Source organism: Cariama cristata, unplaced genomic scaffold (assembly GCF_000690535.1).
Source record: "Cariama cristata isolate BGI_N322 unplaced genomic scaffold, ASM69053v1 scaffold2192, whole genome shotgun sequence".
NCBI classification, from domain to species: Eukaryota; Metazoa; Chordata; class Aves; order Cariamiformes; family Cariamidae; genus Cariama; species Cariama cristata.
In genome coordinates this window covers 41,535-64,544 of record NW_009605317.1, presented here as the reverse complement: position 1 = coordinate 64,544, position 23,010 = coordinate 41,535, and the positions used below count along the sequence as shown (strand labels likewise).

General features: G+C 39.0%; 1 protein-coding gene across 1 annotated transcript in view; it reads right to left on the bottom strand.

Moving 5' to 3' along the window:
• ACSS3 (acyl-CoA synthetase short-chain family member 3) overlaps nt 1-23,010 on the bottom strand; it is a gene marked incomplete at its 5' end in the record, with an annotated part of 63,918 nt that overhangs the window by 6,232 nt on the left and 34,676 nt on the right. Inside the window, one exon of the mRNA XM_009695891.1 lies at nt 17,208-17,311. Within this exon, the coding sequence (XP_009694193.1) occupies nt 17,208-17,311 (104 nt within the window). The remainder of the gene's footprint in view (nt 1-17,207; nt 17,312-23,010) is intronic.

The window sequence follows — 23,010 nt, the reverse complement described above, 5'->3', positions numbered from 1 at the left end:
TGCTGAAAAGAAACCATCACTGTTCAGAAGGATACAGAAAAATAAGTCCTGATGAGAAACTTTCCTTACCAATTATGTGCAATACAAGTACTGTGTGGCCCTTATATATATTTCCAATTAGTAAAGTTGCTTAAGAATCTTTGGTTTCAATTAAGGTCGGTTTCTTTACAATTCAAGTCAGGACCTACATGCAGGTTACAAGACCCAGGTCTGAAAGTTAAAACAGCAACAGTTTGAAGAAGGATAACTCTTGTCAAATGGACACTGTATTCCACCTACCCCTTACAGCAGGTTTCTGAACGTAAAATAGACATCCCTTACTTGACACTCACTTGTTTGTAGTTGCAGGTTCTCTGAAATTAATGCACGGTGTCTAGACAGATTCCCAACGCTGAAGTCTTTAGGGCCTTTCATATTTTTAATGTAAGGAACAGAATAGTACATCTGTCTTCATCATTCCCTTCTGCAAATGCTTAAGTGCTAACCTTCCACTCACTATGCTAGCAAGTTAGCTTGCCCCTCTGGCTGTGGAAGGCTTTTCTGGGACAACTGGATCATAAAACCAATTTCCTTTTTGCATAACACCTTATAATATGACAATGAAACAGCTATTTAGAAGAGCAACGTTTCCTAACTGGTCTGGTAACTACATTCAACATCTGCTCTGAGTTATAACAGAATGATATCTATACCTCTGAGAATAACGAAAAAGACTTCACTGAGACTTGGAAGAGAGAGTTAGTAAGAGATCGTTTTAAAATCATAGCTGTTAAAGTGTCCCAAGTCCCTCCTTACTTTTTTACTTTCAGGATAAGGGCTGATGTAAAGAAACAGCCCTCAAAATTCAAAGATGTGACCTTCTTTATTTTGTCCCACTCTACATGTGAGTGAAAGGTACTATTTTAAAGATATTTTCAGTATTACTGAGATATACTCGTCAGTTGATGAATAGTCTGATACCTGCATTTTTGTCGCGTTTGCACCTCTGAAAGCAATTCTTATGTCAGAGAAGGTGCTGCTGATGCAGAACCAAAAACTGCAGTCTCTTACAAGTAGCAAGGGAGTCTGTAAGGGTACGCCTGACTTTATTCATCAGAAAGCTTCCACCTACCCGTATGCCTGACTTGCAGAAGCTCTGCCAAATGATGCAGAGCAACAGCTAGTAAGTTCTGTGCTCAAAATTGTCTTGCTCATTCACAGTCAACAGTCAAGTTCAATCAAAATAAACAGTTTTGAAATAACTCAGGACTTCAAAGATGAAAAATGCCCTCTACCACTTACACTCCTAACACATTACAATTTCTAGACCATGTCTCATGCTCCCCAATGTAATAGGCTGTCACACTGCTGAATTATTGTATTTTCTGGTAGGAAGTACTTCGGGAAAATACACTGCATTCTGACATTAATATTTCAGTTTGGGCTGCGCTAAGTGAGTAATGTAAGGCTGTCTGTTTTGAATTTCTTAGCATGCAATGGATAAGCACTGGAAGCATGCAAAAGACGTGGGAAGTTGTTATGTAGCAGGAGAAAAAAAAAAGAAAAAGGAGCAATTGTCATACATTAACACATTAATGAATGCAATAAATATAATACACTAAATTCTTACTGTGGCAGTGCTGTTTTGAGCCATTCTCCTGGCAAAGCTGTTGTTTTGGTTGAGGGGCATTAAAGGAATTACTACAGAAGACAGCAGTGATACAATGGAGAGGAGGGCCTATGGAAGGGAGAAAGCTTAGGCAGCACCTGATAACAAATCCATACACAAAGCAAGAATGCAGCTTTGAAGAGACTCCTTGCACATGCTCCCTCCACACAGTGGCCATTTTAATTATGCCAGAAAGGGTGGAATGAAGAATTCAATAAAGTAACAGCAACATGCTTTCTAGTATGGCAACAACTACTGGGCATCCAGGAACAGAAAACCACAATACCAGATGAATTATAGCACTCAAAATCTGCATCACAGCATATCATACTGCTTCCTTATAATAAAACCAAACCTAACACATCCCAGAAATAACATGTACTGGAAGGGTCCTGAAGATTCAAGGGCCAGATCATCAAGCATTCATACAGACCTCATTTCCTTCATCCTTCAGCATAGGACTGTGCAGGGCAAAGCAGTCGGTTTCCCAGTCAGTTCTTCATCACTAAAACCCAAGCAAGTTTCTAAGTCTCCGACTGCACTAGCAGTACATGGCCTCACCCACAACTGGTGATTTAGCACTGTTAACCCTGATAAAGTCTGTCTAGATAGCCATGCTGCAGGCTGGTAGCCCAAGTACCACTTTAGTCTTATGCTTACTGGTCTTAGAAGATAATTTCAGATAATTGTTTTAGCCTCTGTACAATACAGCTCAGCCATGCCTTCAGTAAGGACTCAAAAATATCCACTGTATAATTCTGCCATGAAGTTTTCTCCATCTCTTCCCTGGAAGAGATCTATACTCTCTGCACAGCTCCAGGTTGGGGCATGAGACATGATATACTACTAATGTGCAGAAAGACCAAGTACACCTGGCTAGTGCTGGGTATTTAACTACAAACAGTCTGATGCTAATTATCTATCAACACTAAAAGAAGGAGGTGACACCTGGCGACTATTATCCCAGGGCACTAAAGGGCACAAAGGAGAACAGGTTGGATAATCCCAATGCAACATGATGTGTGATGCTGGGCTGTCAGCTGGCAGACTGCCACACAAGTCCACAGTACAGCTGCACCCACATTGTTAGTATATGTTGATATGGCATGAATTTTACTGCCTTTTAAAGAAAAGGCTAGTGAAAATTACTTTTCAGATCTATGATAATTATATCATGAACTTCCCCATCCATTTTACTCATTTCCTCTTCATTTTGCTTAAGCCTGTCATCAAATGAAGTAAAATTTAATGACAGAGCTTATATTTACTGGAATTCTCATCTTCTAATATATTTAGCAGGGTACTGCAGCAAATTGTAAGAGAAAAGTGAGAGGAGCCACAAGGAGACAATGACTGAAGAATCTGGAGAACTGCAAATTCTTAAGGATTCCCTGATTCAGTTTCACCAACTGTCAGAAAGCAAGTGTGAAATTAAATCCAATTCACACATTATGCACAATTAGGTTAGATTAAAGACAATCTGTCATTCTAAACTGTGAAAGGCTTTGCTGGCTAGTAGCGAAACTTCAAAAACTCTTCCATGCATGGTTTAGTATTTCATTTCACCCCTTATTTCTGAGGAGTATGACAGATGCAGCAGAAAAATTCTTGAACAGTGATGGTAATTATCATTTATTTCTCCTCCATCTGACTGCATTCTTAATTTACTCCTCTTGTCAATTAAGCACATGCAGCATCAACACAATAAATACCAGGTGCATACAGAATGCCAAAATATGGTAAGTGAATAGCAGGGGTCTATCTTAGCAAAACCCTGCAGAGGTATCAAATTTTAGGTAAGGTATGCAAGTTGAGTGATTTGTAATCAAGATTTTCATACTCATCTTAAAAGGAGTTTTTCAACTCCTTACAAACTTCTGTAAAGCTAGGGTAAACAATAAGCAGCAAACCAACTGGAAAGAATTTCAGTTAAGACTTTCTTGCTTGAATATTATTTAGAGAGACTATCACATCTAAAGCATGACCTTGTCCATCAGGCTGCTTACAATTTAGATTACATTCATTTGCCAGATCAGAACAACTTGTCACCTTGAGGTGGGATGGCTGCAAAATAGAGTTCATCCCACTAGTACTCTACAAAACAGAATGTAAAACCTCTACAAGTTAACTGGAAGCCTAATGGAAAAACAACCATGTTTTTCACCTATTCTTCACATCCAAATGAAATTGCATTTGACCTTTCTCGCTTGGTTAAATAGTATACAGAGCCTTAAAAAACCTCTACTCAATTGCTTAACTTTCTCTGTTCAGAAACTGTACTGTAGAAACTTCACTCAGAAAACATGGAAAGGAGATATAAATAGGAAATGAGCCAATCCATTTTTTAAATGATGGCTAAGGAAACCAAAAAGATCCATTAATTAAACAGAGTCTCCAGTACAGATGTATTTGCACAATAGGACCAGTGCACTGCAAAAAAATTGCTTTTTTTCTGGTTATGACTACTTGCTGTTCAGTATTCACTTCCACTTGAAGTTCTCCTTATTCTCTATATTCTGTATTGTACGGTAACACCAAGTGTGCTCAATCAACAACAGGGCCATACACTACAGGCACCACAGAAAGTGATTATTGTCTGAAAGGCAGCAGAGACAATAGCTAAAAGGGACAATGATGTGACAGCCATATTCATTTTCATTATCCATTATATGAAGAAGGATGATTTTATAATCAAAATGCACAACTGGACAGTGCACGGTTGACTTGAGCTAATTTAAATGCACATCAGTGAAGATAACTGTAAAAAAAGGAGTGGTCTCATCCTCCTACACCCTGGCTGTACATTCCCAACTTCCTTTTTCCCCCATTTTTACATGGAATTGGATTGAACTGATTCAGTTGGGTTTGTTTTTGGTTTTGTTGTTTTTTTTTTTAATATTATTCTTTCTTTCAGACAGGTTAGTTTTTGTCTAAATCAATGCTCTGATTCTGCTCGCCATGCAGCCACATGGATGGTAGGGCTGGCCTAAGAACAGGGGTGCAAAGGCAGTGCCAGAGGCAAAGGAGTGATGCTCCACTCCCACCTTCACTGGTGGTTTGCGCTTACGTGAGCTCAGACCGTTCAGAAATCACAGTCCCAGTTACACACCACCACTGCCGAGCTACTTATCTCAGCATGTTTCATTTAAAACAGGAATAATATCACAAGTATTTCCTCCCCCACAACCAATTTGTCCATTCAGTCTAATTCATGGTTTAGGACATCACTTTACATTTTAAATGTCAAATGCAACACAGGTATGCATTTAAGTGCTTTCATAAGCCAGGCCATTTTTCTGAAACAGAGCTTTAGAGACAAATAGCTTTCTGAAAGCTCATCTATGTAGTTACTCTATTGGTTTAACTTTATGTCAGATCCTAACCTGCAGTGCTATCGATGAATGCCTTCCACCTCCACTGGGACACTATTCCACCCTTTAAAAGGAAATACTGCATTATATTCAGTGTTGCACTAATTGAAGTATATTCATATTTAAATACATGGGCAAGCATTCCCATATTATTATGCACATATACAGCACTGAGAATGACAGCTTCAAGCTTGTTTGCACAATCTAGGAATTATGATGTTAGTATTAACCTGACTGTGGAGCCTCATTAACACATCTACAACAACAGCTGTGTACAGCTACCCAGAAGCAGAGTCTTTCCCTCAGTTCTTGCGAATGTACAGAAGCACAGGAAAAAAAAATAATCACAAAATAAGCTAAAGGTATTTGAAAATCTGAAGCCTGTTTCTCAAAATAAAATCAATTTTGTTTATAAAGTAATATAGCTTCTGAAGGTACCTGAGTTTCCCTGATTATTCTTAGAATTTAATGTCAGAAGAAAAATCAGCAATTCTTTTAGTATTTTCTAAATGCTTCAAAGCACTTGTAGTCACAATGTATCTACTACCACGAATACATATTACACTTGTGAAGGCCAAATACTTCTTGTATAATAGTTTTATTGCTATATTCAATCCACTTATTTGAAAACAAAATCAATCCCCAAAACAATTAAAATTCCCCGAAGGATCCCTTTCACAATCCTATCCAAACACAGAATGTATTTACAAACTGTGCTGTTTGTGGTATCATACGCATACACAAGGCCTTTGAAGATTTCAAAGCACATCCAAATAAAATCTCCAGAATAAATGTACCAAATGTAACTGTAAAGAAGCTGTAACGAGCTTAGTTAAAGGTTGGTGGGCCATGACAAATATTAAAACCAAAGAAGGAAATAAGTTCAGTTATCACGAACTGGCAAGCTAGTCATAACGCACCAGAAGTTTATGCATTCATTTTCTAAGTATACCAGGCTCCTTTGCCTCCAAATGGTAATTTACAATGTACATCTTATAAGCTGCCTATAGCAAAATAGCAGCCAAAATAATCAGAGGAAAATAGAAAGCTTTTTGGTCACATTTTAAGAATTCAGATGGCATGTTAAAAGACGCAGTAAGTCAGGCAATGCATTAAATTATAATATATTTTCAGACTAAAAATGAATTTCAAATTTTTATTTTCCTCCTACCGTAACATCATAATGGATACATGATGAAATACTAAGAGATAAATGGAGATTATAAAAAGTAATTACACATCCCAGTGCTAACCATTTACTGTTTAATCATTTTGGGGAATCTTAATATATTGTATGCATAGTAATACTGCCAAGACCAAAAAGAAAGATAAAATTACTACTGTGCAATTCAAATATTTTTTTCTGTATCAGGGTCTAACATCTTAGGAACTCCTCTTCTCTCTCTTTCTGCCTTCACCAGGCAGCCTTAAATTCTCCAAAGGATCATTCCTTCCATGCAGCAGATCCATGCAGCTTACTATTACCTTTCCTGTTCTTAAATCATCAGGAAAATCATCTACTTTACACTAATTCATTCTCTGAGCAACAAAAAAAGCAGGTGCCATGTGACAAGAATGAGATCAGCAACCTGCAGCATCTTCACATACATGCAAACTGGAGCTGCTGTCACAGCTTGTCTCCTCCAAGCAGATGAGACTGCGCTATTCTTATTTAACATACCCACTCCTAAAGGTGTCCCCTCTTCCTCTTCATTTGTCTATTCAGTGCACACCAAACATCATGCACGGCTAAGCTCCATAACTTAAGACTGCTTTATAGTTCTTTTATTGTCAATCATCTAAACCACATCAATGAAATTTTAAGAAAGAGGAAAACATTTGTAATACTTCGTTCATATTAATGCATGTCCCCAGCTGCATGTGGAAAGACAATCAGAAAACTAAGATTAATAAGCACTGAGAAACTTAAGTCAAATGGCAACACAAAAGCTTAATACAGGCTTCTATCAATTCTAAGTTAGAAAGTGTCAGCGCAAAAGAGACAGAGTGGCAATGGCACAGCTGATACTGAATTTGTACCAACACAGAGGAGGTGCTGACCTGTGGGAAGAAAAGAGTATAGACGGGAGGAAAAGAGAACCTTCCCAGCAATTTAAAGAACAGAGGCGCATGCTTTTTTTTACTAGAAGGACCCAGTGTGCTTACCGACTTAACCATGCCCAAACTGTAATCAGTTCGATAAATAAAAACAAAAGGGATCCATCCTTGTTTCAAGCCACAACACTCCTGCTGCCTCTGACCTGGTATCATCTTTGCAACACGGTGCATTTCCCAAAATGTATGGGAGAACTGAAAGCCATGTGAAATGTACATCTGAAATAACCCTCAAAAGAGAAACATTTTTGGAGGAGAAAACACCCTTCATGAAATGGGGGAGACAGTGAACAAACAGCACTGAAGACCACAACAAACCTATGCAGCTGTAATGATTCACTTAAACTAAAAACACCTTAGAGAACATGTATATAACCCAGACATACATTCCTTCATGTCCAGCACACACGTAAGCAGTACATAGTAATAAACAAGACATTTATGTAAAAAACATTTCTTCGCTAAGCAGATACAGCCTAAATTTCTGAAGGAGAATCCTCTTCACCTGGATTCTGCAGAGCAAACTCCTGAAAATTCAAGACTGGAAGATGAGCATAGATGACTATAAGACCGAATGCTACAGAGTGCAACACAACCAGGGAAGCAACATTTTTCTAAGGCATGTCACGAATCATATATGATAGAGATGCTAAACTATGCTAGCATGAGCAGAGATTCAATATTTTACCATTAGATTAACAAGGATTATACCAATAAAATGCCTGGTTCTGAGCACCAGTAGTCTTCAACACTTAACTCTCTTCTCTGTCTGCCTGGAAACAGGTGCTCCGAGGTAAGGTTTTCACAAGTAAGCAATCTTACCACATCTACAAATAAAGCCTCATTTAAGAAACTTCTGTAATTCTAATGTTCCATGCGACTGCCCATATAAAGGCCCAGGTGGTTTATAACATAAAGAAACACCTTCAACAACAACAACAAAAAGGTGGGATGGAAGGAGAGTGAGGCTGAGGAAATTTTCTCTCCGCAATTACAGCATGCTCCTGGGATGTAGAGACAGACTGTGGGCTCTGATGTCCCATGCTGAGGAGGGACAGATTTCCCCCTGCCTTCCTCCACATCTGCGTGGTAACATTACTGGAATACTGGGACAGAGAAGCACAACTGCTCTTCACAGGTTTAAGAGACTTGTTGGCTCCTCCAAAGCAATTTAGCCTAAATTACTTGGCTCATTAGAAAATAAGGGCGTCAAGTCCTAATTTAAATCCATGTCACTCCTTTAAGTTATGTTAAATTATCATGAGATAAAAATTGCAAAACTATCAATGCTCCAACCTCAAGAGAGAAGCCAATCATCAGGATGAGTTAGGAAAGAGCTCCTTGATTTTGACATAGGTTGACCAGACAGACAAAGAAAAAAATACATAAAAGTTCTGTTCTTTTTCCTTTCTCTGAAGCTAATAGTAAGGGTCACTGTACAGAATGAGACAGCCACACTCTACTGAAAGGTCAGTCTTTGCCTTGGCAATGCTCATGGCCCCTAAAAAATTTTCCTCCTCTCTCTCCTCCAGTAAGGACAACCAAAAACCTACTTGAACTGGGCATCCTAACATGACACCGAAGGAATGATGAGCAACTGTAACTAATGACACGCAGTCCACATCTGAACAAGTCTGATTACTAAGCAACAAAAAATGGCTCAAACAATCTGTATGTTCACACCCTTAAAGGACAGAATGCAAGCCCCCAGGTAGAGACATGATAAATGGCCACTTTTCTCCTGTTCCTCTACATGAATACCTGTTACAAGTTCAAAAATTATGCTCAGAGGACTCTGTAGTTCAGGGCTGCACAGCTGCAGAAGTTTCTGCAGAGTAATTCCCACTTCTGTAGTATTGTTCTGCAGGATATCAGCTTCCACTAAAAAAAAAAAAAATATGATCCTAGTCTTGACAGGATACACACATCTTCAAAAAGCATGAAATGCATCTACACTGACGCACCACCTGATAACTTAACCAGCAGCCTGAACTTCGGAAGAAATTTGTTTCATCTCTTTCATCTCAGCTCCAGACTCTTGGGCTCTATAACTCCAGAACTGAATTTCTGGCACTCAAAAAAACATTTCCAAGAATTGACTCTTTTACGGCAAATTAAGCAGCCATCCTTTGTTTAGTTTACCTTTCCTACTGCCTCTTGGGCTGAAAATTTCACCATAATAAAGGAATGCATTGGACTGGAATGCATGATATTAAGGAATGCACTAGACTGATCTGCAGAGTTTTGAATGGCACAAAGTAGAAGATGATTGAAGAATAAAATCTGAAATCCAATTGTCAAATGTGGGGAGATGGAGGTCTAGATTGACAAGGTAATGCACCTAAAGAACAGTTCTGTAGTGGAAACCTGGAAAGATTAGCTAACGGAATTCAATTGCAAAAATCCACCTTTCCAGATACTCAGAAGAAGAAGATTCTGCACAACATTGCAAAGACAACACAATGGAAACTGAAGACTGGGGACCACATCATGCTGCTTGGAGACCACATCAATAAACTCTTCCCCATACATGATTGTGGTAGGAAGTACCTCATTAAAATATATTACAATACACTCAACTACGATTCGTATTTTTTACACTGAATTCAATTATAAATTTGTTTTGTTTGTACAGTCCTAATAGAAGATCTATATAACCATCACTCCTATATGAAATTACATAATAATAATATGTCCTAATAAAAATATTACCAACGTCGCATTTGCATGTTTTAGAAGCAGGACACTGAGAAGGAACAAGAACAACTTAAAAAGTGATAGAGTATATTAATTAATTGTGCTACAGAACTTGGGGAATTCCTACCAGTAAATTTTATCGCACTGGGTCTCAGAGTACCCAAGATCTCATTACAATGTGCACATACTGTAACCTTCTTTTTCAGCAGCCATAATGTAGCAAGCATTATATGATTTTTGTCTCAATGCCTGCTGCAGACACCTGTTCCTTACTCCATAAGGTAGCTTATCTCCATGAAAACAGAAAACATGCACAATCTTCTCAGAGTTCTGCCTGCTAGTGAGCTGACACTCAGGACGTAGTGGAGATCTCCAATTTGAACCTCCTACACTTGCATGCTCTGTAACTTTGATTCCCATAGTACACGACCTAAAAAGTTGTATGGAAACATCTCTCTTGACTGAGATTTCATGTATGTCAAATTTTATCACTGAATTTTCAGTTTCAGTTCTGTTTCACCTGAATTTTCCTATACATCCTCAAAGACAGAGTCTCAAAATGTTTTTATTTTAAAGTATCAAGAGAAAAAAACCTCTTTACATCCTATACTTATTCTGAAGAAATAGAAATCTGACTTCTTAACATTTTTTTTAAATGTTGAAAATGACATGGCAGAGTTTCATTTTATTTCTTTTTACTACAAGATACCGAATAGCTAACATGAAAGTAATTGAGGATGTTTAACACAAGCTTTCAGAGCCTTCGTGCTTCCACAGGTCATCACAACCTCATGGATGTTATTCGTTTTTTTTCCTTCTAGAATTCAAAGCTAGCTTCAAAACCAAGGTAACCCAAACTCAAATTACTTTATGTATTGAGGCCTCCCCCAAAGGTATGACTCAAGTACAGTCCAAACACTGTTTAGGCTATTTCAAACAGATTTTGCAAGGTGCCCTGTAATACACCTACCTGGAATACTGAAACAGAGCTACTGTATCATTTCCTTAAAACACAACTACACACAGACACAGAACAAGGTCCAAAATGTGCATTCCTGTTCCCTTTCAGACAAAATATCAGAAAATAGTGTAAACATGGCAAGAAAATTTATCTCTGAGCAAGAAAAGCTCTGTTTTCTAAAATTGAATTTGCCATGGCTTCCTGGATAGCCTGGGGCAAGATGCTTGTCTTTCTCGTTTTAATGTATGTCTGCAAGACTGGAATATCTTTACTTACTTCACAGGGGTGTTAAAAGAATTCATTTGCTTGTGCTTGCACAATTACTTTGAAGATTAAAATTGCTATTTTAAGTGTCATTTCATATAAATACGCAAAAACTAAACACCTGCAAAAATCCAAAAGGAGACTATCCTCTCTCCATGTACAGATGAGCACAGGATCTGAAAGTACCGTTCCTTCATCCATTGCCATGTCTCCAAAGAAAACAGCAAGTGCTTATCAGTCCTTAATGCCTCAAATCCTACTTGCTGCTCTCTGATCCTGTGACGTACATTTCACAGCTTGTAAGATGTGCTTACTATACTTGTAACACAAATATTAACATTTAAAATAAGTGTTATTGATGAAGGCATATTGACAGAAATCAAAGTTTTAATCAACCAGGCTTTCCAGGTGTAGCTGCTTTGAAGTCCCCTAATGAAAGCTCTCTTCTGTTTCAAAGTACTGTTTCAACTCACAGTGATTTCATATTCTTCATAAATCTTCCAAAGACAAAAAGAAATAAAACTCTATCTACATTTCTTTGTCCATACTCATTTATTTGTAGTTTCAGTATATGGCAACGGGGCCAAGAGTTTTGAAGATACCTTACCAAACCTGAAGAAGCAAGTGGTTTACACTCCCTTTTCATAATACTTTTGTTTGTCAGCCTTTTGTTTCCCTTCACCCATACTCATTTCCATCTCCAAATAATGACTCGGTCACTTCTCACCTCTACAAAGCTGATCTTTTCCCTCCTTTTCTCAGTCATAAGCAAGGGAATAGAAATTACCCCATCATACAACAAACACTAATTACCCAGATACTGGATTGCCCTCCTCCTCCATCTTCTGCTTTAGCCTCAGTTGAAAGAGCCATCGACTTAAGACATAACTGCCTAAGATCTACAGTATTCAGCTAAAATTAAGATGCCAACATTTCTCACAGTTCTGCAATGCTCTTGTTTTGGAAGAATGAAGACAAATATCAAATTGGGGAATGAGTAACGATTTGCCAGATTATCAAAGGTCATAAGCATTTTCATACCTAGAAGTATGTCAGAAGCTTTCAAGCTCGAGCATAAGAAAACAGAAATTTGTAACTTCAGCTGCAATTTAATTATAAAAAGGTAATTCATAAAATGCAAGTTTTTTTATTTTGAATTGAATTTTGTTATTAAAAAATCCATTTAAAAAACTTACTAGCTGTACATAAAATAGGTAATTGTCTCAACCTCTTCCTGCTAGATGCAATTAGGATTTTTTATTCTATGCTTCTAGTTGTTATTTTTTATTCTAGAGGTAGTTCGGAAAACTGTGATTTCTGAATTTTTGCGTCATCTATTCTGTCATCAGTCACTAACCTTGCATATTTCTAATATGAAATGAAACAGCCAGTTATCTACTCTGTAAAATATTTCACATTCAGCACATACAGCTTTAATCTAGTATACTGAAATCCAGTAGCATTGGATTGAAAAGGCTTTTCCAGCACAGAAATCCTCCTTCAACAATATTTTACCAAGTGACAGACACAGTTGAATGTGACATAACTGCTTGTTTTTTCATAGTTAATGGGATACGTTTTGTATTCTGCTAAAAAAGAGATGACTGAACAGCAGCAGGGAAGGCTGCTTTTGTCTGCTGCCCTGGCTGCTGTGCTCTGGGACAAGCGAAACCTTTCAGATGGAGGAGGACCCACTTCTTCCCCCGAGCATCTGAGCATGTTCACCTCAAGGGAAGTTCAGCAACACAGGACGGTGTGGGGAGAAGCATTTTGATTTCATTTCACTTACCAGACCTGACTGTTCTCTATTTTAAAAGTTATACAGATCTAGTTTATTAGCTTGTATTCTATTAAGCACTTTTTCCTATTCCTGGGAGGCAAGGAGAGGGTGTTGCACTTTACGTGAGAGGGGCTCTGCCCTGCCAGAGGTCAGGTCAGGAGCCAGTCAAGAACTTTGGAGTGAAGACCATCAGGCAGACCAACATTCACGCTGTGGTAGTGGGTATCTGCCAGAGACCTCCCGACCAGGATGAGGCCTGTAGATGAGGCCTTCTGGAAGAAGTCTCACATTCATAGGCCTTCATCCTGATGGGGAACTTAAGCACCTTGATATCTTCTGGAAGGACAACAGAGCAGGGCACAAGCAACCCAGATTTATGCAGTGCACTGATGACGACTTCCTGACAAAGGTGATCAAGGAGCCAGTAAGGAAAGGTGCTCTGCTGGACCTCATGCTTACAAACAAGAAATGCTCAGGAGCAGCCTTGGCTGCAGTGACCACGAGACAGTGGAGTTAAGGATTCTGAAGAGGGAGCAAGGCAAAAGAAGGACCACAGCCCTGGATTTCAGGACAGCAGACTAATCTCTTCGGAGATCTGCTTAGAAAAATTCCATGGGATAGAGAGAGAAGAGGGTTCTGGGAGAGCGGGTTTATAGTCAAGGATCACCTCGTCCAAGCTCAAGAGAAGTACATCCTGACAAACAGCAAATCAAAGGCAGGAGGCCTGAACAGATGAGCAAGGAGATCCTGACTGAACTCAGACGTAGAAAGGAAGTGTACAAGAGGTGGAAGTAGGGGCAGATGACCCAGACGGAGTATAAAGAGGTCGTCCAGTTGCGTAGGATGGGGTTAGGAAAGCCAAGGCTCACCTGAAGTGGAATCTGGCAAAGGACATGAAGGGCAACAAGAAAGGATTCTATAAGTATATAAACAGCAAAAGGAAGAGTAGGGAAAACATGAGCCTGCTGCTGAACAGGACAGGGGATCTGGTGGCAAAGGTCACAGAAAAGGCTGAGGTACTGAATGGTCATCTTCACCTCAGTCTTTACTCGTAAGATTGACTTTCAGGATTCCCAGACACCCAAGACCAGAGGGATCCTGGAGCAAGGAATAGTTACCCTTGGTGGAAGAAGATCAGGTCAGGGAGTACTTAAACATGGGTTCCTCCATGGGGCCTCATGAGTTGCACCCATAAGTGCTGAGGAAGCTGGCTGATGTCATTGTAATGCCATTCTTGATTACCTTACAAGAGTCATGGTGACTGGGAGAGGTTCTTGAAGACTGGAAGACAGCAAATGTCAGTCCTCTCTTCAAGAAAAGCAAGAAGGAAGATCCAGGGAACACTCTGGAAAGATGATGAAGTAACTAATGCTGGAAAGCATTTCCAAACACACAAAGGACAAGAAGGTGACCAGGAGTAGCCAGCATGGATTTATGAAGGGGAAATCTTAATCAACCTGATTCCCTTCTACAATGGCGTGACCAGCTTTGTGGATGAGGAGACAGCAGTGGCTATTGATTACCTCCACCTTAGTAAGGCTTTTGACACTGCCTCCTATAACATTCTCATAGATAAGCTGACAAAGTATGGGTTAGATAAATGGACAGCAAGGCAGAATGAGAACTGTCTGAGCAGCCAGGCCCTGAGGGTTGTGACAAGTGGCACAAAGTCCCTTTGGAGGCAAATCACTAGCGGTGCACCCCAGGGGTTGATAGTGAGGCCAATACTATTCAATTTCTTCATTAGTTACCTGGACAATGGGAAACATTGTGCCCTCAGCAAGCTTGCAGATGATGTAAAATCGGGAGTGGCTGCTATGTCAGATGGGTATGCTGCCATTCAGAGGTGTCTCGACAGGCTGGAGAAATAGGTCAACAGAAACCTCATGAAGTTCAACAAAGGGAAGCACGAAGTCCAGCATCTGGGGAGGAATAACTGCAGACACCACTGCACACTGGGGACGAGCCAGCTGGAAAGAAAAGAATCTGCAGAGAACGACCTTAGGATCCTGGTGGGCAGCAAGATGACCATGAGGTAGCAATGCATCCTCGCAGCAAAGGCGGCCAACAGCACCCCGGGCTGCAAAAGGAAGAATGCTGTCAGCATGTTGAGGAAGATGATCCTTCCTCTCTACTCAGCACTGGTGGGACGAAATCTGCAGGGGCTAGTTCTGGGTTCCCCAGTACAAGAGATGGAGCTACTGGAGAGAATCCGGAGAATAACCAGGAAAAGAGACATCTTTTATATGGGGAAAGGCTGAAAGAGCTAGGACTGTTCAGTCTGGAAAAGGCTCAGGGGAGATACTATCAGTACGTATAAATACTGGATGGGAGGGAATGAAGAAGAGGCAGCCAGACATCTCAGTGGTGCCCACTAACAGGACAAGAGGCAACAGGCACAAACTAAAACACAGGATATTCCAGCTGAGCACAAGACAAAATGTTTTTACTATGAGGGGGGTAAAATATTGGCAAAGGCTGCCCACCGAGGTTGGGAAATCCCCATTCACAGAGATAGTCAAAACTGGACAGGATCCTGGGCAACACTCTCTCTGACCCTGCTTGAGGAGGTGGGTTGAACTAGATGACCCCAGGGGGTCCTCATCAACCTCAGTGATTCTGTGATTCTTCCTTCCTTTTTTCTCCTTATCCCTTGAAATTCAATTCTCTGACTCAGCAAATTTTTTCCTTCACACCGAATGCCTTGCTTGCATGCAACAGCACACACTTCTACAGAAATCACTTGGAAATAAAAATGGGTCTTTATTCAATCAAATTATTAAATGCTCTCAAACACTGTAATTGAAATGGCCTTCGCTCATTGAGTCCTGCTACAATTTAATTTAAGAGCATGCCGTGAATATAAAAATAATTAAAAAAAACCCTGTACTCTGAGCTGGGCTCGTGGTCTTCTTTGAAAAGTCTCTCTAACACCATCTTACCTCTACACACTGTGAGTGCAATTATATCCACATGCTTGTTTAAGATCTCTCATTGACACCTGAGATACATCTGAACGAACGCAGTAACATTAAACCTTTGCACTGAATATATGTCAAAGTTATAGACAATTATATATATACATGTCCACAGACATAGACAGATAAAAACACATGCAAAATTACATACAATAATATTGCTTACTGCCAGTTGAGTAGGTAGTCAAAGACACAATTTGATCTTTTAACCTTTTTCAGTTAATTGTTCATGCTCTAGCACTCATGCCTGTTCTTGCCAACAGATATTAGGATCACAGAGAAGTAAGCAGAATATAGGTCTTGTCTCTCATATTTATCAATTAACTAGTAGAGTAAATCAAGATAAATAAAAAATGACACTACTATCTTCAAGTATTTTCTCAGTATTATAAAAAAAAAAACCCACAACCTTAAAAAATGATGCATTTTAAACCTGCTCAACTGATTTCATTACCTAACAAATATTATAGATGAACTAAAGAGATTCCCACTTTTTATTCTAATCTTATATATCTGCTACCTGACCCATCACAGGGGAATCAAAATGTTTTTCTCCATAGAGAGAGAGACCAGAGAAAATCTGCATCTCAAAATAATGATGCACAGAAAATAGAAGAGGTATTCTTGGAAGGGAGTGGAGAAGGGAGGGGAGGAGGAAGCTTTTGTAATACCCTTCCTTAGCTTAAATAGCAATAATGTGTGTAAAAAGCAAAATCTGAATCTCATCTTGTAACAGTGAAATTTAAAAATATATTAATCCACAGTCATAAGGAGATACATTTGATCAAGCCTTAATCCAGAATTGAGCAGGGATTTTTGCCAAGTTACACATAGATTGGTACTCCTATTCCTTCACTGAAGTCTAAGTATCTAATTCTCCTCCCGTGAAACAAATGGGAGACATTCCAAAATAATCAATAGGAGTTGGACGAGATCCATACAGAACAATATTAAAGACCAAGGAGTCTACTCTGTGCTGCAGATTATTTTTTTTTTAATTACACAAAATGTATGTACAAAAAAACTTAACTTAAACCTGAAAGCTAAATACCAAATTTTCTGTCACAAAATAGTCACACATGCAAACAATACAAAAATACACCTGGAAAAAATACTGGTGCAAACATTTTTTTTTTCTTTTTTAAACACGAGCATCAGAAAATACCTTTTTTTTCTATATAGCTTTTAAAAATGATGTGTTTTAAATATATTCTGAAGTCCCTTTTTTAGACCACCTCCAAAAAACATTCTTCCTGCTTGAATGTTTATTTTTACATTTGGTCCTGCCTATTTAAATGTTCATGGAAACAGAAAACAGTTCTACCTGCAGACTCAGGAAACAAGTCTGAAAACATCTCACCATATTTTACAAACAGTATTTCAAAATACTCACCAGTTTGCCACCAGTGGTCCAACACAGGTACCTTGAAGACCTTTTTCGACCATTCTAGTGTGTCCACATCACAGTGCTCACCAGCTACAAATAACGTTCTGAACCTTTAAATAAAAATATATTTTTAAAAAAAGTATATATCTTGATCTGCATAGGGAAAGGAAAACGATAAGAAATTCAATAAACATCTCTGGTCTGTGTCTCAGATAAAGAGAAAAGAGGAGGGAGAACTCTTATTCTTTGTATGCTTTTTCCTACTAAGTAACAGTAAGAATCTTAGCAATATTCATTTATGCTACATCATGTAAAAGAAGTTTTATTTTCTGAATACAAAGACCTTGGGAGACCAGAGGCAAGCAACTGTCAATGGAAATAAAAAATAATTAAATGCTCTGCACACTGCAACTAGGTTGATATCCATTAGGCAAAACATAAGAATGAAATACAAAAAAAAGGGTCAGAAAGAGGTATCAGAAAAATTAGTAAAGAAATAAACAGAACTAAAAGGAAATACCTGTAGCATAACTCTTAGTTTTAAGTTGTAAATAATGTTCCATTTAAACAGATTTTAGTATTTTTTTGACCTGTTGAGTCATCTTTTTATAGGCATTTGGAAATGAGTTTTAGGGGAAACAATGTGACATAAAGCCATTTTCCTGTGGAGAGGTAGGCTGCATATACCTAAATGAAAAAAATAAAGTAAACCTACTAGATGATGCCAATCAGAAGAACATTCAGCAGCCTTCGGTCCCTAATGGCAGTACCAGACTTCAGCTCATTTGACTGGACATTCTGCAGCCAGCTCTGGCAGAGAAGAGATGCAATGCCTGGCAGTCCTGACAGATGCGATCTGCATGTTTGTACCATTAAATTAGGTAGTGCTATATACTTGGGTATTAAACCCACACACAGACTTCAACTTTAGAATCTTTTATCAGATGTTTAGTCACACTTCATCGTCCTTCATTAAGCATTACAAATTCATTTCACGCCCTGTTTAGAATGATAAGGTCCTCTATGTCAATGGTAGCTTTCTTAAATGTGACTATCAGCAGTCAGAAGCTCAACATTACTTGGCATTAGAACATAGGCATTGGAACAGGCTCCCTAGGGAGGTGGTGGAGTCATCGTCCCTGGAGACGTTCAAAAAACGTCTAGATGTGGCACTTCAAGACATGGTTTAGTTGACTGGGTGGCATCAGGTGTACGGTTGGACTTGATGATCTTTGAGGTCTCTTCCAACCATAATGATTCTATGATTCTATGATTCTATGATTCTACTGTACATCACTGCATGCTGCTAAGGTTTCAATCTTTCTAATGCTTGCACAGTAACTTTATTCACATAACAGCAGATTTTCTGCACTTATTTCCTAAAAAGCAATTTAAAATCCTGTTAAATTGCATATGGGGCAGCCTCATGTTGAGTACTGTGGGCAGTGCTGGGTCCCACAATTTAAGAAGGATGTGAAGGTCCTTCAATGCGTCCAGAGGGCAACAAAGCTGGCAGGCATGTCCTGTGGGGAGCAGCTGAGGACTTTGGGCTTGTCTGGTTTGGAGAAAAGGACAGTGAGGGGCGATCTCATTGCTTTTTACAGCTTCCCGAGGAGGGGACATGGAGAGACGGAGGTGCCGATCTCTTCGCCATGGGATCCAGCGACAGGACACATGGGAATGGTTCAAAGCTGCTCCAGGGGAGGTTTAGACTGGACATTAGGAAGCATTTCTTTACCAACAGGGTGGTCAAACACTGGAAGAGGCTTCCTAGAGGGGTGGTCAATGCCCCAAGCCTGTCAGGGTTTAAGAGGCATTTGAGCAATGCCCTAATGACATGCCTTAACTTTTAGTCAGCCCTGAAGTGGTCAGGCAGTTGGACTAGGTGATCATTGTAGGTCCCTTCCAACTGAAATGTTCTATTCTATTCTACTCTATTCTAACCTATAGTCATAGATACTCATGATACTGGCCAGATACTGTCACCTAATGAGAAGATACTAAAGAATAATTTATCATCTTGCCCCCACATCTCCAAAGAAATAAGTGTCTTCAGGTAGAAACACACAACTTTTAATTCAGGTTCATGATGTACAGATGAAAATGAATGGCCAACTATACTCAGATGAACTGCTGATTTATATTCAATACTTTGTCATTAGTACATGCCTAGTTTGTAGTCTGTGTTGCGACAGTGTCATTTCTATTGAGAGCAATGCATGGTATTTATCTTACTTGGCTCTTACTATCCAAAAAATACACTTATACCGAACTAATTCTCTAGGCTTCTTCTATAGTCTGCAAAGAACAACACGCAACTTCAGAGAATAATTTACCTTTAAGAGACTCAAAAGGTAAGGTTTATTTTTTACATAACAAAACCAAAATGAAAACCAAAATGAAACAAAATCCAAGGCCCTAAAGCAACACTAACTAACGCACGACTAAGCCACAGTATAGAGACTTTGTTAAGCTACTGTTTAAAAAAATAGCAATAGACACAGCTATTAAATCATTGCATTATAACTTGGAAGGGATATTCCTGCATCTCAGAAAAAGGAAAACAGGAATAGAATGTCTAAAAGTTTTGGACATTCTTATTCTGCTGCACACTTAAACATTTTCCCGTTTAAGCAAGATTTTGAAACAGAAATCATCTATTTGGGAAATAAAAACTAAACCAGAGGGAAATTAAAGATGTAACATTTCTGGTTTCATTTTACAGATAAATCACAACATAAAACTCCCTGGAAGGCTGGTGTGGCAATCTGAAACACTTCAGCCACGCCAATGCCTGTTTGTTTCCACCAGATGCAATCCTGCCGTGAGGTATAATGTGAATTCTGAATGCGGAGCTGCCACACACACTCCCTATCACCACTGACCAAAGAACTTGCTTCCCGGGCTCATGCCTTCCCTTTCCCAAATCCTCCCTACTTGGCATATGACCAACAAAGACAGCACTTTCATTTTACCCAGGGATGCAATTTAAAACCTCGAAGAGTTGAGGGAAGAGAGGAAAGATAAGAGGCAAACACAGGTTCAGATTTCACAACAGAAGAACTCTGTTTACTAGCAAATAACCTTCCTTTCTTCAAGTGAAAGTCTACAGGTATACTCAAACTACAAGTGACTAAACATTTCACGAACAGCCTGTCATGCCAAGAGAAACTGCAGAGACACCGTACCAAGTACTGCATCAGTCCTCAAAGCTTCCGAGACAACAGAATGCCGAATTAAGACATGAACGGAGCTTCATGCGGCCCAACATCAGACCCTGGGATTAAAAATTCTTCTCCAAAATGTCCCCTTGTTAGGATTGCAGCATGCTCTACCACAGCCAGATCAGTGTCAGTGACATTTTGTTTCACTTCAAGTCTTCACCCAGTCCATGAAGAATGAAGACAACTGCTGAACAAAGTACTTGACTCTTGTCCTTCAGCAATGGACACAAACTGCATTGATTTTGTAAAACCTGTGGACTTGTGGCCACAAAAAGAGAGAATTCTTGGATGTGGTAGGCATGAAACAAATTTCACTTCAGAGGCATGTAATTTAGAAAGAAAACTACGAGATTAATCTTTCCATGCAGATGAAATCCAGAAAGCAATCTAGGAAATTATGAGAAAAATCAGAGCAAGTAACTCAAAGGTGTCAGAAATGAGAACGAGAAATGCACAGATCAGCGCGTCTGACCATAGAACTGGGAATACCTCTAAGAGGGAACCGAGAGATTGACCTCTCATCTGGAGACCACAGACATCCTATAACAAGGCTGCCCAAACCAAAAAGCAACCTTTGAATATTCACACTCCATTCCTCTCCAGAGGATAGGTACATCCCGTGAGCATAAAAGGCAGCCCCTCACAGTGTAAGGACTACTGACCTACTTGCTGTGTAGATGCAAGGCAGGAGAATGTACAGAATAAAGCTACATCTGGAGACAACATAAGTAAAACATGGGGTGAAACATCACAAAGTCCAATAAGCCATGTGCCCTAAAATTGAACAGAGGTTTCACAGTGATGCTTGGCCTAGACATAAAAAAATTGGATGAGTTTATTGTCTTCTAGATCCATTTACAGATCCATAGTTAGAATATAGGAAAAGAAACTTCCACAAGCAAAAGATAATGGGAACTCTAATCATCAAGGTAGGGACCCCTGCACCAGCTAAATATAACAACCTGAGAATGGTCTTATTTGTGAACTAAGTAGAAGCAACAATCACAGAGGTAGCCGTAATAACAACCTTGATATATGAAGATCAACTTACTGCATATCTAGTTACAAACTTATGAAAGTCAGAAGATCTTGAAAAATGTTACTATGTGGAACTTGAACATGCAGATGAAAGAATTCAAGTTCCTTAATTTCAGAGCAGTGTTTTGTCCAACCCTCCTTTCTGACACCCCAAGATGGCTTGGAGTGGCTTCTTTGTTGGAATAGAAGGCAGGGGGTCAAATGTATAAGCCGCTTTCACGTCAAATAAGCGTACTTCATTCATAAATACACAACATCATTTTGGTAAACTGCTTTCTGAGCACAACTCCCACATTAGAAGATAATGATTATAATGACCATCAATCCAATCAGCATCTTTTTATTGTAAAACACAAGCCATTGCTGATAAATACAGTTAATAGCTAACTGGAAGTTCTAACACAGATAAAAGTATTTGATAGAAGAGAGTAAAATACTGTATAAGTAAAAATCACAAATACGTATTTTATGAAAAGTTTTTTAAGACATGTTCACATGCAGGGCACTTCTGTTAAGTATTGCTAACTTACATTATATAGAATGTTCTTTAATCAGGTATGTTAAACACAACATTTCAGCTATGATGTAAAAATTCAATTTACGAATTCATTAACTTTATAAACTACTGAAAAATTCTGTTAAGTGTCCTTGTTTTAAAAACAGGGCTCTTAAAACACCAAGAACTTAAAAGACTTGATGGAAAAGCTACGACATCATGTTATCCCCTGAGCCAAAAGCAGAATTCCTCTCTTCTGAATTGCGAGCTTTAATAATCAGATTTAATAATCTGCAGGCTCAAGAACAACCTTATGTTGCGAGAAGGAGAGGGATTAACTCTTTGGCAAATTTACAGCACAAAATCATCAAAAAGGATATCAGAGCAAAGCACCACAAGTCTAACAAAGCATAAGAACCATGGAATTATTTTCTCCTATCAAAGAGCATAGCAAGAGAGAGATGCCAATGGCTATAGAAATGTCCCACTCTGAACAATTTTTTAAGAGTCTACTTAAAAATTCAAAGCATGTCAATGCACCTGTTACTGCAATCATCTATCACTGCAATGCAGTTAATGGGGAAGAAAGATCTGAAAACCTTTCTCTTAAATAAATATGTCCTAAGCTGTTGTTCTGAAAACCTACATTCCTAACACAAAATTCAGTACAATCAAGATTTTAGGCCCTATTCAAGAGTCCAGACCTGAAGTATCACCTGATACAGAGGACAGATCAAGATCCCTAATGGCCCTCACACAATCTAAATTGTTCAATACGGCATGTACATTTTGGTGCCACTCCAAGCACAAAAGAAACCACATCTTCAAACCATTTCCCAAAAGCAGGAGTGTTCACATGGGTAATAATATGAGCTGCACTTTTCCAAATTAAAAGGCCACTGAAATGTTTTTAATTCTGGAATGCATACACCAGTTTTTTTCTCGCAAAGAAAAACTCTATCTCCATCATGTTAAATAAGCTTTTTTTTCCTGAAAAGACAGCAAGGAAGGTTCATTTGCACTTCTTAACATAACATGGAAATAAAGAACT